General features: G+C 43.1%; 1 protein-coding gene across 1 annotated transcript in view; it reads left to right on the top strand.

The window, feature by feature from the left end:
- The first annotated feature begins 6 nt into the window (after positions 1 to 6).
- CS (citrate synthase) overlaps positions 7 to 18,353 on the top strand; it is a 40,134-nt gene continuing 21,787 nt past the window's right edge. Inside the window, exon 1 of the mRNA XM_006165608.3 lies at positions 7 to 135. Within this exon, the coding sequence (XP_006165670.1) occupies positions 94 to 135 (42 nt within the window). The 5' untranslated portion in view covers positions 7 to 93. The remainder of the gene's footprint in view (positions 136 to 18,353) is intronic.

The following is an 18,353-nucleotide window of genomic DNA, read 5'->3' as shown; positions in this document are numbered from 1 at the left end:
GGCTCGGCCTCCGGTGCAGCGGCGGCGGCCCCCGTTGGTACCGCAGCTCTCTCCCCTCCATCCCTCCCTACCAAATCCCAGAGTTCGCCCGCCATGGCTTTACTCACCGCCGCCGCCCGGCTCTTGGGAGCCAAGGTGAGCAACTAGGAGAGGGAGCGCGCCGTCCCAGGGTGGGGCTGAGGCGACCGCAGGCCCTCTAGCGCCGGGGTCTCCCTCCCTCACCGTGCGCACCCCTCCGCGCCTTAAAGGGACCCTGCCCTTGGCCGTCTGCCAGTCCTGCGTGCAGCTCCCAGGGCCATGTGCTGCGCTGCCCTTCCGGCCCCTGCGGGTGAGGGGAATACACCCAGAGCCGGCTTGTGGTCTCGGGCTCGTAGAGAGGCCCGACCTTCCTGTCATCCCGCGTGTCTGAGGTGAAAGGGGGAGGGGAGGATGCGCGACCCTGGAAAAAGGAATCGAGGCAGGAGCCGCCGATAAGGGACAGAGGTGTGGTGTGCCACTGGAGTTAGGGAAAGGGTCCGTTTTGAGGAGGGGGCGAAGGCGATGTGCTCCTGTCCCTGGGCGGGAGCTGGAGCGGTGCCTAATTTTGGCCTCTGCTTTGCAGGGAGGCCCTTGTCAGTTCCTGCACTGCCTCTTTCCATTCCTCCAGCATGGTTATTTAATCCTGTAGTGACCACCCTGGAGCAGTTCCTGCTAAAGGAATGGGACCCTCAACTCCTCTTTGTCCTTGGGAACTCTTACACTTACTCTTTCTATTGGAGGAACTTGGGCGGGATGGGGTGGAGCACTTCTGTAAATACTCCTGTAAGATTATCACATTGATTGGAGAAAGAACCAGAGAGGCGATCCTACTGAACTGCAGGCCCATAAATGAAGCTACTGGGCAAGACAAAGTAATGCCAAGGTCACATGATTAGTCCTACTACTTGCTCACCCAGGTTTTATTGTTAATCTTACATCTACTCTACCCAGGAACTTTTGGGTGCTTTACTGAACATTTGTTGCCTTTTGGGTCATAGAAATTCCTCCATTTTCAAATTTTGGCTCTAGATAACTTGGCCCTTTAAGCAGAGAAACCATTATGCTGGAGAGTCCCAACCCTCTAATCCAAGCAGGGACAGTCCCACAAGTGACCTTGACTTCTGCAAAGAGTTTATGCTTTCTTTTCTGCAGTCAGTTTAAATCTACCAGCATCTGAAGGAGCAGGAAGGCTTAGAATGATTTTAACTTACTGTGTGTTGTATCATGTGGTCGGAAGAGATAAAGTGAAACATGTAGGATTTACCTTGAGGTTCTTCAGGCAAGGTAGAGGCTGATCATTTGAGAGATACTTGTCATACTTGGCTGTTGCTTCTCCTGCTGTCAGGAAATAAAGTAAGGAAACCTCTTGGGAAGTAAAGCAAGTTCTAGATAATGTTTTGGCAGAATAAACTACACTATAATTAGCTCATTTCAGAACTGCCAACCCTGACCAGACAGTCTAACCCTGCATTGAGTCTGAAAAAGCCTTTGGATTTACCTTTGAATTTAATTTGTCTCTTAAGGCCCTAGGGAAGCTCAGAATGCTTCTGTAATGATAAGGCTACTCGTTGGGTTACCATTATTATTTACTTTCCTGTTAGAGGTGGGCCTGAGGGTTCTCGAGATCTATAAATTGGAAGCCATTAGAAGACTTTTGACCCCTTAACACTAGCAAAGCTCCACAAACTAAGGAGTGGACGTTTTCTGAGAACTAAGCATTGTGACCAGGATACAACATTGCTAACACCTGCCCAAGCTTTCTTTTCTCTTTTAAAGAATTATTTATTTATTATTTAATTTGCTACAGGGTACATATGCTCACCAGAGAGAGACAAATAGAAAGCAAAAAAGCAACCCACCAAGTCTAGGACTCGAACCGTAGTTGACCAGGTGGGAGTCTAGGACCTTTACCACCATGCCACCTGCCAGTGCCCTGCCCAAGCTTTCTAAATTAGTCTGCAGTCCTAATTGGTAATATACTTTATTTTTTATATTAAAGTAGGCTTTAAAAGGGAAAGTAGCCTTGGAGCTGGCAGGTGGCATGGTGGTTAAGGGCTCTGGACTCCCATATGGCTGGCCAGTTGGAGTCCTGGATCCAGAGGCTTGCTTTCTCACTTTCTCTCTCTCTGTCCCGCTCTGGTCAAATTTATAAAATAAATAAAGTGAAATAAAATAATTCTTAAAGAAGAAAAGGGGGACCAGCAGTTAGCGTAATGGCTATGTCGCTGGACTCCCACGTAGTCGACTGCGGTTCGCGTCCTGGACCCTGTGACTTAAAACTCTCACCGGGTGTGTGCTCAAAATCCCAAGAAGAGAATGGAAGAGAAGGGATTACAGCATGGCTGTCCCCTCTCGGGGGGTGATTTCTTGCTTTCTGTCTCTCTGGCTGGCTGGCGAGTGAAAGTGCACTATAGCAAAAACCTCTCAACAAAAAAAGGAAAAAAGAAGGCAGAGTAGTCTTTAAACCTGGGGGAAACTGATCTCTACCACTTTCATTCTCATGGTCAGAAAATCTAATGAACTATTGGGTTGTTGGAAAGTCATGATGTGTTTTTGCATAGAAGAAAAATACATCATGATTTTTTCGACAATCCATATAGAGCTTGAGATTATTTGACTTCCTGTTTATTCACATTAATGATTACTAAGCAGTGTTTTTAGTAGCTATGGATGCCTCAGCTTTGTGACATAAAATATATCTTTTCACAGGTGATCTGGGTTTGGGTTTGGCCTGGCAATTAAGGTGGGGCTACCTGTTCATTCTGGACACTTGAGGTCAACATGCTTAACCAACTCTAGCCAAAGGGAATTATTTCTTTTACCATTGAGAATTGCTCCCCCAAGCTAGAAAGTTTGAAGCTTCAATAAAATCATCCCAAAGGAATTTCTAGTTTTTTTTTTTTTACACTTTCAAGACACTTAAATGTGTACCAGTAGTTCTTTTACAGCACTTATACCACTGTATAATATATCCTATTTAAAAAAAAAAATTTTTTTTTTGAGAGGATTTTGCTATATGGCACATGCGCTCGCTAGAGAGACAGAAAGCGAGAAATCACCCCCCAGGGGGGATGGCCACACTGCAGTCCCTTCTCCTCCATTCTCCTCACGGGATCTTGGGCACGCACGCACATGCACCTGGCGTGAGTTTTAAGCCACCGGGTCCAGGACGCGAACCGCGGTCAACTACGTGGGAGTCCAGCGACATAGCCATTACACTAACTGCTGGTTCCCGGGAAGTTTTTGCTACAGAACACGTGCACTCGCTAGAAAGACAGAGAGCGAGAAATCACTCCCAGTGGGGATGGCCAACTGCTGGTCCCGATTTCAACAATATTCTGTGCAATGTTAAGCTTAAAGTTTGAAACTTTCAAAGACAGGGGTTCAGACCTCTGTGCCTTTACTTTGGCACTATCAGCCTACTCAAACGATAGGGGCGAGGGGGAGTTTGTTGGCTGCCAGTGGTGAGATGATTGCATCTTTCTTCCTAATGACCATTAAATTGGTGGCAGGTAGGCTGGCAGGTGGCATGGTGGTTAAAGGCACTGGATTCCCACATGACTGACCACAGTTTGAATCCTGGATCTAGTGGCTTCTTTCTCACTTTCCCTTTCTCTCTCTCTCTGGTCAAATTAAAAAATAATAACAAGTGGAATTAAATAAATAAATATTTTTAAAAATTTGGTGGCAGGTGAGTGAATGCATGGGCGTGAGGAAGCAACAAAGTGGGGTGGGCAGCAGAGTAGTAGATGGTCAGAGAAGGGACGGTTCTGGTTTTTAGAGTCTTAAGTGGACAGGGAACCAGAGACCAGACTTGATGGATTTGGTAAAGCTACACTGTAATTCTTTCTGCCCTGTGTCAGTGCTTCATTCAGTAGAATTTAGTAGGAAGTGAAATTCAAAATGGTAGTGAGACAACTTTAGCATTAGATTTTTCTTAGGATCTGCTTTTCAATTCTTTCCTCATCTACTCAAATTCCTTAGGTTCTTGTATTTTAACATGCTGTTATTTTAAAAAAAGAATTATTTAATTTTATTATTATTTTTAAAATTTTTAATTTGACCAATGAGAAAAGGGAAATGAGAAAGCAAGTCACCAGGTCCAGGACCTGAACCACAGGCAGCCATGTAGGAGCACCCCACTACCACACCACATGCTGATCCCAACATACTTGCTTTATTTACCTATTTATTTAAATTAAGAGAGATTTTTGTCATAGAGTGTGTGCGTGCTTACCAGAGAGAAAAAAAGTGTGAGAAATCACCCCCTAGGAGGAGAGCCACACCCCAATCCATGCTCCTCCTCCATTCTTCCCTTGGGATTATGGATGGGTGCACATTCACATACACCCAGTGTGGGTTTCAGGCTTCTGTGTCCAGGCCTCAAACTGTAGTCAGCCATGTGGGAGTCCAGCACCTCAACCACCATGGCACATTCTGGCCTCTATGCTGTCTTTTATTTATTTATTTATTTATTTTGAGAGTTTTTTTACTATAGGGTGTGTACGCTCGCCAGGCAGACAGAGAGAGACAGACAGAAAGCGAAAATCACCCCCCAGAGGGGATGGCCACGCCACAATCCCTTCTCCTCCATTCTCCTCTCGAGATCTTGGGCACGCATGCACACACGCCCTCCTTGGGTTTTAAAAGCCACCGGGTCTGGGACACGAACCGCGGTTGACTATGTGGGAGCCCAGCGACCCAGCCATTACGCTAACTGCTGGTTCCCTATGCTGTCATTTTTAAACGATCTGTAAGCTCACAGTGGGCAGCATCCTCTGGGATCCTTAGTCACATTGCACATTTCTGGATCTTACCTTCATACTATGATTCAGCAGAGATGGGGTCTGGAAACCTGTATTTTTTTCAGGCCCTTCATCTGATTGACAGGATGCAGTGGTCCTAGGACCATATTGTTTGGTCAGTAAAGTCACATGCAAGCCATTTTGTTTGCAACTTTATTGTATGTATGTAGGAAGTTGGGTACTTTTTTTTTTTTAATTACTTTATTTAACTTTATTTATTTATTTTTAATTTGACCAGATAGGGACAGAGAGAGAGAGAGAGGGAAAGTGAAAAAGCAAGCCACCAGGTCCAGGACTCAAACCACTGTCGGCCATGTGGGAGTCTAGTGTCCTTAATCACCATACCACCTCCTGGCTCAGTGTGTGTAGGTTGTTTTCTCTAGGTATTTTTTTCATGTGTCTTAGGAAAAGTTTATTGAGAATCTCTATAGAGAAAAAATGTTAGAAGCTAAAACTTGTAAGATTTTTTTTTTTAAAGAGAGATTTTTGCTACAGGGCACGTGTGCTTCTCAGAAAGACAAAGACAGAGATAGGTGAGAAATCACCCCCAGAGCAGGTGGCCACACTGCAATCCCTTCTCCATTCTTCTCTTGGGACCTTGGAGATGAATGCATACACAACCTGGCATGAGTTTTAAGCTTCCGGGTCCAGGATTCAAACTGCAGTTGACTATGTGGTAGTCCAGTGATGTAACCATTATGCTGTCTGCTGGTCCCAAAATTTATAAGAATTTTTAGTACAAGTGAGGGAATAGTTTCTTTTCTTCTTCATTTTTTTAAAAAATTTAATTTGTTAAGGGTTTTGCCATAGGGCACAATCACTTGCCAATGAGAGAAAGAGAGATGCAGAGACAGTGAGAGGGAAAGTGAGAAATCACCCCCACAGGGGGTGGCTATGCTGCAATCCCTTCTCCTCCTGGGATTTTGGGCACGCAAGCATACACACATACCCAGCATGATTTTTAGGCCACCATATCGGAGACTTAGACCACATTCAGCCATATGGGAGTCTAGCATTTTAAGCACTATGCCTCCTCCTGATCCCAAGGGAATAATTTCTGATTCCTGAGAAAGTATTAAAATGACAGATCCAGTATGCTTTACTCACTAGTGTATACCAGTGTACAGGTAATAAGTAGATGTTCAATAGATACCTGTTAAAGAACAGATTTCTAGGGACTAGCAGTTAGTGTAATGGCTATGTTACTGAACTCCCATGTAGTCGACTGCGGTTTGAGTCCTAGACCTGGTGGCTTAAACTCACGCCTGGTGCGTGTCCATGTGTGCCCAAGATCCCAAGAGGAGAAAGGAGAAGGGATTGTGGTGTGGCCATCCCCCCTGGGGGTGATTTCTCGCTTTCTGTCTCTCTGTCTCTGTCTGGTGAGCCCATAACAACAACAAAAAAAGACCTCTCCAAAAAAAAAAAGGACAGATTTCTACCCAAAAATTTAGGACTCTTTTATTTTTTGCTGTGAGAGTGGCACCTTTTGTGGTCTTCCCTCAGTAATTAGTAGATTTTTAGATAAGAGACTGCTAGAAAATGACAAGTAGAAAATTATTAAGGAGGGACCAGCAGATAGCATGGTGGTTAAGGGCGCTGGACTCCCACATGGCCGACCACAGTTTAAGTCCTGGACCTGGCAGCTTGCTTTCTCACCTTTTCTCTGTCCCTCTCTGGTTAAATTTAAATAAATAAATGAAGTTAAATAAAATAATTCTTTTTAAAAAAAATTATTAAGGAAACTCCTGTGAGTATGAAGGGGGTCATACTAGGAAATCTGATTATTACTCTGTTCAGGCTGTTAAGTGGCACGGATGAGTGCTGCAGGCGAGCTTCCAGTATTACTATTGTGGAATGGACCTTAAATGGCTTAGTTCCCTGACCTGGTTCTAAGGAGAGAGGAGCCTTTGTCCTATGCTTGCTCATTTTCTTTGAATGCAGGTTGTTTCTTCTGTATTGGATGCCTTTGTAGCACAAGGTTTTTCCTGCTAGTTAATAGTGCATTATGTTTGTTCTGTCAGCTAAGCCACTTCTGCTGGCTTGGCAAGCTGTGGTCTTTTGCTGATAAAGGACAAGGACCCTATTAAAATCAGGAATATCTGTCTCAAGGTTTTAATGTTGGAGTTCCTGCATATGTGGTAGGATATAGTCTGGATTTGCCTGTGATGGAAAGTCAAATAAAATTTGGCTTCTTTATTTTATTTTTTTTAATAATTATTTTATTTTATTTATTCATTTATTTTTTTAATTTGACCAGAGATAAACAGACGGTGAGAGTGAGAAAGAGAGGAAATGAGAAAGCAAGCCACCAGATTCAGAACTCAAACCCTGGTCGGCCATGTGGGAGTGTTCAGCACCTTAACCACCACGCCACCTGCTGGTCCCTGGCTTCTTTCCTTTAGAGTAAGAGTCCTCAAGGTGATGATAATAGGCTGAGAAAAAAATAACTACAGTATTAAGTGGTTATCCAAATAAGATTTTGCTGTTCACAGATTTGGGGGAGAAAAGGAGTAATTAATTGATATTTGATAAGTGATTTGGCCTAAACCCTATTCCAGGAATACCATGAGTATTATAAGCAAGTCTTTGGCAGAATTTCTTGCATGTATTAATTATTTCTTTTCTTTTCTTGGCCCTTTTGAATAGAAATCCTTTTAATTTTCATATTCTTCCATCCTAACACATTTGACAGGTGCATACTTAACAGTAATAACAAACTTATTAGGGGAGTTCTTGTAAGGGGTGGCAGCAAATGAGGTTTGAAAAAGTCGTAGTGATTATGATAACCCTATCTCCACCCCCATCCCATGGAGATTCTTGGCTATTACACATTCTGGGCCAGGCCCAGGTCTTTGTAAGCAACTCTCTGCATCTCACTCCATGAAGGAACTGACTTAGTGAGCTGAGTGGTTTTTTCACCTGACAATTGCTATTCTAGTAAGGTGACTCCACATATGGCACGCAACCAGAAGCCAGAAGTATAGGTGACACACTTTTCTAGGGCTGGGGGAGGAGCTGGGAGGTGGAAGTTCAAGGATGACTCAGAAATTTGTAATCTGCCTGTCCCATCAGTGAATATAGCCTGAATGTACTGTACAAAGTCATTCTGCTGTGTTCGCTGGCAGCCAGGGAGTAGTTGAAATGAGGTGTGTAGCCTTGGGTGTGACAGCCCTCAAGCACCTCTTGTCCAGAGTCCTATGTTCTAAATTAGGATTAGTTAAATTTATTTCCTTTCCTTGAGACTCCACCCCTCTTGGTCCGGAGGTCCTTAAAAAGGAAATTGGCTGTCAGTGATAGAGTGGCATGATATTTGTGAGGCTGACCCACATGGAAAGGTTTCAGGCTTACATTTAGAGTACACTGGGCACACATATTCTCATAATCTAGGGGTGGGTCCTGGTGTCAAGACCCTGTTGGGGTTCTGTCTTTTGCTAATGGAAGAAATAAAAGAATTGGGGCTTTGTTTCCTATTCCACAGCTGTAAGGAATTATCTATTTACTCCCTCCCTCCTCAGATTTGACTGCTCTTTTCTGGGATCCAACTCCAGGAAAGAGTTCTCTCACCTGATGGTAGGTAATAGGCCAACACATTTCTCTTTTCCATTTTTTTTCTTTCTTATTTTGCCAGAGGGCATGTATGGTTCTCAGAGATAGGAAAAGGGAGAAAGCAACCCCTAGTTGGGTAGGTCATGCTGTAATTCCTTCTCTATTTTTCCATCTACCATGATTTTTTTTTTTTGGAGAGGTTTTTCGCTATAGGGTGTGTGCGCTCGCCAGACAGAGAGAGACATAGAGACAGAAAGCGAGAAATCACCCCCCAGGGGGGGATGGCCACGCCACAATCCCTTCTCCATTCTCCTCTCGGAATCTTGGGCACGCACACACACTTGCCCGGCGTGAGTTTTAAGCCACCGGGTCCAGGACGCGAACCGTGGTCGACTATGTGGGAGTCCAGCGACATAGCCGTTAAGCTAACTGCTGGTTCCCAGGATTTTTTTTTTTTTAAGAATTATTTTTTACTTAATTTTATTCATTGTCATTATTTTATATTTTATTTTTTTGAAGTTGACAGCGAGAGGGAAGGAAAGTGAGAAAGCAAGCTGCCAGGTCTGGGACTCGAACTACAGTCAGCCATGTGGGAGTCTAGTTGCCTTAACCACCATACCACCTGCTGGCACCCATCTCCTAGGAATTTTAGGGACACATACACATAAATCCAGCATGTTTTTCAAGCCTCTGGGCTGGGATTAGAACTGTTTGGTTGGCCACATGGAATCTGGCTCTTTTAACCACCAGGCTATGGGGCTGGCCCTAGACTAACACATTTCCAAGAAAAATATTGAAGTCAGCTATTATGCACAGCACTGTTGCACAGCACTGTTCTAGATGCTTTTACACAAATTATTTCATTTTGTTTACTTGATTACTCTGAAATTGGATTTATTGATACTACCAGTGTAGAGATGTGAAAACAGACTTAGAAGTTAGTTCACATAGCTAAGATTACACAGCAAAAACTGACAGAACTTAAATTTATGTCTTGCTCCTTGATAATTCTACATCTAAACTGCAGATTTGAATTCAGTAGGTCTGAGAACCAAGAGTAGCTGCATTTCTGACAAGCTCCAAGTACTACTATACTCATGATTTAGAAGTCACAATTTAAATGAGTATACATTTTTTTTTTTTTTTTGAGAGGTTTTTGCTATAGGGTGCATGTGCTTGTCAGAAAGACAGAGAGAGAGACAGAAAGGGAGAAATCATCCCCAGGGGGGATGGCCACACTGCAACCCCTTCTCCATTTTCAGGATCTGGCACGCACACACACGTGCACGGCATGAGTTTAAGTCACTGGGTCTAGGACTCAAACCATGGTCGACTACATGGGAGGCCAGCAACATAGCTGTTATGCCAACTCCTGGTCCCTAAATAAGTATACCTTTAAATGCCTTTACATATGTTTTTATTTATTTTTAAAATTTGCTATAGAGCGTGTGCATTCTCCAGAAAAAGACAGAGAGAGAAAGAGAATGTGAAAAAGCATCCTCAGGGGGATCGTCATACCACAATCCCTTCTCCTTCACTCTCCTCTTGGGATTTTGGGCACACACACCTGGCATGTATTTCAAGCCACCAGGTCTGGGACTCCAGCCATGCAATCAGCCATATGGGATCCATCCGCCTTAACCACCACGTCTGGCCCCATATGTCTTTATTAGCGCCTTGGAAGCAGACTTAGCTAAGTAGCTTATGTGTGTTATCTTAAATATGGAAATGGAATAGGAAAGTGTAGTTAATTGTTTTACTTGAGATATCTCAGTTAGTAATGGTTATTTAGTAAAAGTAATGGGATAGAACCCAGATTTCTTTATTAATGAATTGCTGCCTTTAAAATTCCTCAGATTACTTTAGTTTTTTTTTTCTTTTTCTTTTTTAATTTTTTTTTGAGAGATTTTTGCCTTAGGGCACATGTGCCCACTGGAGAGAGACAGAGGGATAGTGAGAAATCACTGCCTCCCAACCCCCCCCTCCCCCTAGGAGGAATGGCCAGGCTACAGTTCCTTCTTCTGGGATCTTGGGCACACAGGTACACGTTTCCAGTGTGATTTTCAAGCCACTGGGTCCAGGACTTGAACCAAGTTGGCCATGTGAGAATCCTGCAACATAACCTCTATGCCATTTGCTGATCTCTTCAGGGTTAGTAAAAATATCACGGAACGCGACACAGAAAGGTGGTAGAGGGTAGCCACACTATTCTAATTTGTGTATGACAAATACACATTGTTTGCTGTGTGCCAGAATTTTAGGTGCTTTGTAAGCATTGACTTTATTGTTTTTGAAAAGAATTTTGTATTTAATTTTATTATTAGTTTTTTTAAATTTATTTATTTAATTTTATTTATTTGTTCATTTGTTTTAATTTTACCAGAGAGGGAAAGTGAGAAAGCAAGCTACCAGGTCTAGGACTTGAACTATGGTCGGCCATGTGGGAATGTCCAGCACCTTAACCACCACACCACCTGCTGGTCCCTTATTATTAGTTTTTAATTTGACCAGAGAGAGGAAAAGTGAGAAAGCAAGCCACTGAAACTGCGGTCGACCATGTGGGAGTCCAGAGCCTTCACCATCAAGCTACCTGCTGGCCCCTTGATTTAAATCTTCCCTCCTCCCCAATTATTTTCTTTAACTTTATTTATTTATTTATTAAAAGAATTTGACCAGAGAGGGACAGAGTGAGAGAGAGGGACAGTGAGAAAGCAAGCCATCAGGTCCAAGACATGAACCATGGTCGGCCATGGTCCATTGTCCTTAACCAGTATGCCACCTGCCAGCCCCTTGTCTTAATCTTTATAGCTGTTGTTTGTGGTAAGTACCATTACTTTTTCCCGTTACGAAGATGAGGAAACTGAGGCACAGAAAAGTTAAATGTCTTGGCTAGAGTAATAGCCAGTAAGCATAAAAAAAGTACACTAGAAACCAAATGTATTAGCATTGGTTTTTTTTTGGTTTTTGTTTGGAGAGGTTTTTGCTATAGGGCGCATACACTCTCCAGAAAGAGAGAGACAGACAAAAAGTGATAAATCACTCCCCAGGGGGATGACCACACTGCAATCCCTTCTCCTCTCAGGATCTTAGGCACACTTGCACACGCGCCAGGCGTTAGTTTAAACCACCGGGTCTGGGACTCGAACCCGCAGTCAACCTCATGGGAGTCCAGCGACACAGCCATTAATGCTAACTGCTGGTCCTAGCATTGTTTTTATTTGTTTGTTTGTTTTTATTTGCCAGAGGGTATATGTCCTCACAGGGTGTTGGGGAGGAGAATCTCTCCATCCTCCTCCACTCCCAACTCCCATAAGGAATGATCACGGTCCAATCTCCTCTTTTCCATTTCTTTCCCCTTTGTGGATTTTGAGCACATGCATGCCAGCATGTTTCTCAAGCTGCCAGATCTGGAATTAAAACTGCGCTGGGCCATGTAGGATCCAGCCACTCCAACAACCGTGACACAAGCTCACCCTCACCTTATATTCTGTAACCACACAGGCAAGCTCTCTACAAACTAGTGTTACTCTAGAAATAAGAGATCTGGCAAAGAAGTATTGCTGATGGAGATCAGAAGTTGAGATGCCCTCTCTTAGGTTTACTCCTGAGTCTCCGCATTAAACAGCAAAGAAGTAGGCCAGCCCATGATGTGGTAGTAAAGGGAACTAGATTCCACCTGGCTCACCATGTGGTTCAAGTTCTAGACTGGCAGCTTCAGAAACTCCCTAGGCAATTGTGCGTGCCCAAAAACCCAAAGGGAGAAATGGAGGAGAAAGGCAATGGGGAGGAGTAAGAGAAGACATTTCTCTCTCCTTTCTGTCCTTTCCTCTCTTTGTCTCTTCCTTGCAAGCACACATGCCCTCTGGCAAATTAAAAAAAAAAAAATGGCAAAGAAGCTCTGTAAATAAGTACTTGGCTGGGGGTAGAAATGGGGTGAGAGTTGAATTCTAAGTTATCCTTCCCTAACTATTTCTTTTTTCTTTTTTTTAGAATTATATAACTATTTATTTTAATTTGACCAGAGAGGGACACAGTGAGAGAATGTGGGGGTTGGGTGGGGGAGAGAGGAAGTAGGCCACCAGGTCCGGGACTTGAACTGCAGCCAGCCATGCGGGAATCCAGCGCCCTTAACCACCACGCCACGTGCCAGTCCCCCCAACCATTTCTTAGAGCAATATTCATATAAACAGATTTGAGAGGTGACTAAGCAGCAGTCATGATCCATTTGATTCTGTTTTATTTATTTTTATTTTTTTTTTGAGAGGTTTTTGTTATAGGGCACATATGCTCACCAGAAAGACCGAGAGAGACAGAGAGATAGAAAGTGAGAAATTGGGACCAGCAGTTAGTGTAATGACATGTCGCTGGACTCCCATGTAGTCGACCGCGGTTCAAGTCCTGGACCCGGCGGCTTAAACTCATGCCAGGCGCGTGTGTGCATGCCCAAGATCCCAAGAGGAGAATGGAGGAGAAGGGATTGCGGTGTGGCCATCCCCCCGGGGGTGATTTCTTGCTTTCTGTCTCTCTGTCTGTCTCTCTGTCTTTCTGGCGAGCGCATGAGCCCTCTAGCGAAAACCTCTCAAATTAACCCCCCCCTCCCCGGGGATGGCCATGCAACAATCCCTTCTGTTCCATGCTCCTCTCAGGATCTTGGGCACTCACGCACATGTGCCCAGCATGAGTTTAAGCCACTGAGTCCGAGACTCAAACTGCAATCGACTGCATGGGATTCTAGCGACATAGCCATAACACTAACTGATGGTCCCTTAAATGTATTTTTAATGGGAAGTAGGGGAGAGGAGGGAGGTGTATTTTTGATAAACTCTCACCACTGCGTGATCCTCCTGCCCTAGCCTTCCTGTTTTAGGTTGAGCTGGGAATCTAATCAAGTAAGCCTCCCATGTGGCCTCAGCCACATAGCTGGGCCTAATTCCTTGTAAGTAATGTTGCATTCTTAAAACCTTGTGAAGTGACTTTCTGGCCTTTCTGATTTCCTTTTTTTTTGAGACGTTTTTGCTACAAGGCTTGTGCCCTCACCAGAGAGACAGAAAGTGAGAAATCACTCCCCAGGGGAGATGGCCATACCGCAATCCCTTCTTCTCCATTCCCCTCTTGGGATCTTGGGCACACATGCCCACGTGCCTGTCGTAAGTTTGAACCACAGTTGACTACATGGGAGTTCAGCAACATAGCCATTATGTTAACTGCTGGTCCCTTTCCTCTTTTTTTCTTTTAAAATGTTAAATGAAGTAAAAGGAGAGCTCATTCATCAATTCTAGTAATTCTCTCTCCAAGGGAAAAAAACTGCCTTTTTTTGAATGTTCAGATTGTTGCTATTAAGACCTCCAATCTGAGGGAATTTCTAAGTTTCTATAAAAGAAACTTAGATTTCTTTTACTCATTGTATTTTTTTTTTTTAATTTGATGAGTGAGAGAGAGAGAGGAAGGAAGTTAAGAGAGCAAGTGCCAGGTCCAGGACCCAATCCACAGTTGGCCATGTGAGAGTCCAGCACCTTAACCACCATGCCACCTGACAGCCCCTTGCCTAAAATTTAAACACTATCTTGGGGCTGGCAGGTGGCATGGTGGTCAAGGGCACTGGACTCCCACATGGCTGATCATGGTTTGAATCCCAGACCTGGTGGTTTTCTCTCTTGCTCTGTCTTCTTTGGTCAAATTAAATAAATTTTAAAAATAAACTTCAACTGTTACAATAGTGAAGCACCTAGCTATTCTAAAAACCTAAAGATGGCTTAGAAGTGAAAAAAGTGGGGCTGGCAGGTGGCATGGTGGTTAAGAGCACTGGATTCCCACATGGCCGATTATGGTTCGAGTCCCGGGCCTGGAGGCTTGCTTTCTCACTTTCCCTTTCTCTCTGTCTCTGGTCAAAATTTTAAAATGATACTAACAACAAATGGAATTAAATAAATGAATAGATTTTTTTTTTAAGAAAGTAAAAAAAATTATTATGGAGAGACTTTAACTTCTTTCTTCTCTCAGATCTATTCCTTATAGCCCTTTTTTTTTTGGAGAGGTTTTTCGCTATAGGGTGTGTGTGCTCGCCAGACAGAGAGAGACATAGAGACAGAAAGCGAGAAATCACCCCCCCAGGGGGGATGGTCACGCCGCAATCCCTTCTCCATTCTCCTCTCGGGATCTTGGGCACGCACGCACACGCGCCTGGTGTGAGTTTTAAGCCACCGTGTCTGGGAAGCAAATCGCAGTCGACTACATGGGAGTCCATTGACATAGCCATTACACCAACTGCTGGTCCCCCCCATAGCCTTTTTAAAACTAACCAAACCACCACAACAGTCAGCAGTCCACAACCTAAAAGTCTTCTCCTGTAAGCTGATGTGATCTCTGGGAGATAGGGCCTCCATAATAGATCTGTGGGACCCTAGAACATGTAATAGCTTGAACAAGGTTAACTCTGGATGGACATAGAGCAGTAGTTTGAAATTAATATGTTTTTCCTTGTCCACTTTTTGGTGTCCAGTAAGAAAAACTAAAGTTCTTGGGACCAGCAGTTATGGGTATGTCACTGGACTCCCATGTAGTCAACCGTGGTTCGAGTCCCAGACCCGGTTCTTGGGTCTGGTAGGTGGCATGGTAGTTAGGGGTGTTGAACTCCCACATGGCTGATGTGGTTCTAGTCTCAAACCTGGTGGCTTGCTTTTCACTTTCCCTCTTTCTCTCTCTCTCTCTCTCACTCTCCCTCTCACTCTCCCTCTCTGGTCAAATTAAAATAAATAAATAAATAAAGTTATATAAAGTAATTCTTTAAAAAAAGAAAAGCTAAAGTTCTCCCTCCCTCCAAGTTTGCCAATATGCTCTACAGAGAGAAAGGGAGAAAGTGAGAAAATACTCTTAGAGGGATCACCATATAACAGTTCCCTCTCCTCCACTCTCTTCTTGGGATTTTGGGCACACATGCACATGTGCCTGGTGTGTTTTTCGAGCCACAGGTTCCAGGATTTAAACCGCACAATCAGACATCTGAAATCCAGTGCCTTAACCACCTCACCACTTGGCCGGTCTGTTAAAATTTTTTCTTTAGTGCTTTAAGTCAGCTTCCCATTTGCCCTTTGTAAGCTGAAGAGATGTTTGTGCTGCCTACTTCTTGCCTATTGGTCCACAGTGAGCTTGAGAAGACTTTAGAACTTAATAATTAAAAAGAGTTGGGCCAGTTCTGTGGTCTGGTGATTAAGGCAGCTAGATCCCACATGGTTTAATGCAGTTTAAGTCCCAGACCTTATAGCTTGAGTGTATGTGTATGTGTGTAAACCCAAAATCCTGAAAGGAGGGAGAAATGAAGAAGGGATTTCAGTGTGACCATCCCCCATGGGAAGGAGTGCTTTCACCTTTCCCTGTTTCTCTCTGGCTAGCATACCCTCTGGCCCAAAGAAAGGGGGGGATTAGGACAGCCCTGGTTAAAACACGGAGGTGTTCTCTCTTTGCTTTAGGGACATATTAGCTTGCCGTGTGCTCACTGAATTTACCTTTCAATTGGTTCTTTTAAAAGTAGCCTTTTCTGGGGGCTGGCAGGTGGCATGGTGATTAAGGGTGCTGGGCCTCCCACATGGCCATTTGCGGTTTGAGTCTCGGACCTGGCAGCTTGCTTTACTCACTTTCCCTCTCACATTCTCTCTGTCTCTGTCTCTCCCTTTTTCTGGTCAAATTAAAATAAATAAAGTTAAATAAAATAGCTCTTTTAAAAATTACTTATTTAATTCTATATGTATGTTATTATTATTATTATTATTATTAATTTGACCAGAGAGAGAAAGGAAAAATGAGAAAGCAAGCTGCCAGGTCCAGGACTTGAACCACAGCTGGACATGTGGGAATAACTGCACCTTTAATAAACCACCATGCCACCTGCTGGCCCTAAATAAGATAATTCTTTTTTTTAAATTACTTATTTAATTTTATTTATTCATTCATTTTATTTTTTAATTTGACCAGAAAGACACAGAGAGAGAAAGAGGGAAAGTAAGAAAGCAATCCACCAGGTCCAAGACTAGAACTGTGGTCTGCCATGAGGGAGTCCAGCCCCCTTATCCACCATGCCACCTGCCGGCCCCAATGGCCCCAATAAAGTAATTCTTAAAAAAATAAAAATATGGGGCCGGCAGGTGGCGTCGTGGTGGTTAAGGCAGCTGGACTCCCACGTGGCTGACCACAGTTTCCAGACCTGGCAGCTTGCTTTCTCACTTTCCTATTCTCTCTCTCTGTCTCTCTCTGGTCACCTTAAATAAAATAAAATAATGACAATGAATAAAAAATTAAACAAAAAATAATTTAAAAAAAGCCTTTTCTGAAGGGTCTTTTCTCTTTTCAGTCCAACCCTTGCCCCAACAAAAAGAAGGATACTAAATGCTAAAGAGCCTGAGAACCTACAGAATCTTATCCTTGGTGTATAGCTGTTTATTATTTATATAGAACCACCCATTCAAATGATTTCAGCATAGCCAGACTGCAGTATAATAGTTACGATAAAAGGTTTTCTGGCTTTTGTGGCCAAAGGAGGAAAGATACAGTCTTGTCTACGGTTTGTTTATTTGTACGTGTATGTGTGTGTAATCTTTTTCGTTTGCAAAGTACTTTCACATTCATCGCAACTTAATTATAAACACTCCTTGTGATAATGAGGTGTGTTGTGGTTATTAGTGCCTTTTTTTTTTTTTTTTTTAAGGTTTTTGACATAGTGCATGTGCATTCGCTAGAGACAGAGAAAGGGAAAGTAATAAATCTCCCCCTGGGGGGATGGCCATGATGCAATCCCTTCTCCTACGTTTTCCTCCTGGGATTTTGGGCACACATGGCTGGCATGGTCTTTAAGCCACTGGGCCCAAGACTTGAATTGTGGTCAGCCTGTGGAAATCCAGTGCCTTATCCACTACACCATCTGCTGGCTCCACTAATGCCATTTTATAGATGAGGAAACTGAGACTGTCTATCTCATTTTGTCTTAAATAATCTAGGACAGAAAAGTAATCTTGTCTATGGGGCCTATTCCTAGTTAATAGTACAACTGGTTGTCTTTTTCAAAGTTGATGTTGAAATTCTTTTGCAACTCGGGGCCAGCAGTTAGTGTGGAGGTTGAGGTGCTGGACTCCTACATGGTTGACCACAGTTCAAGTCCTGGATCTGGTGGCTTGTTTTCTCACTTTCCCTCTCTCTTACTGGGAAAAATGGAAAACAATAATAATAAATAAAATAAAATCATTCTTTAAAAAAGAGAAAGAATTTCTATTGCAACTCAATAATCTTATAGAAAGTTTTTTTGGGGGGCCGGTAAATGGCAAAATAGTTATGTTGCTGGACTAAGGCGTAGTCAACTGCAGTTCAAGTCTCAGACTTGGCAGCTTAAAACTCATGGCAGGTGTGTGTGCGTGCATGCCCAAAATCCTGAGAGGAGAATGGAGAAGGTATTGCAGTGTGGCCATCCCACCTGGATGATTTCCTGCTTTCTTTTTCTCTGTTTCTCCAACCAGTGCACTCATCCTATAGCAAAAAATCTCTCAAAGAAAAAAAGAAAAGGAAAGAAAAGAAAGTTTTTCTTTGGGGGAAAAAAAACAGAAACAGAGAAGCTAGCTGTCTGACATATCTCTATATAGAGGGAGAGCCTTCTTGGCTCTTCTGACTGGATATTTTTTTTTTTTTTTTTTTTTTTTTTTTCTTGTTTTTAAAACATTTTTGCCACAGGATACATGTGCTCTCTGGAGAGAGACAGAAAGAGAAAGAACAGGAGAATTCACTCCCCAAAGGGAATGGCCATGCCATCTCTTTCTCTCCCACTCTGTCCCTCTCTGGTCAAATTTAAATAAATAAATAAATGGATAAATAAAATTAAAAAAAATTTTATTTATTTTATTTATTCATTTATTTTTTTCTCTTTTTTTTTTCTTTTTTTGGAGAGGGTTTTTTTTTTTTTTTTTTTTTTTTTTTTTATTATGGGGTGTGTGGTCTCGCTGCACA

The sequence above is a fragment of the Tupaia chinensis genome, unplaced genomic scaffold, assembly GCF_000334495.1.
Source record: "Tupaia chinensis unplaced genomic scaffold, TupChi_1.0 Scaffold143970_1, whole genome shotgun sequence".
NCBI lineage: Eukaryota > Metazoa > Chordata > Mammalia > Scandentia > Tupaiidae > Tupaia > Tupaia belangeri.
Note: the sequence above shows the minus strand (reverse complement) of the source record. Positions and strands in the feature narration are given on the sequence as shown.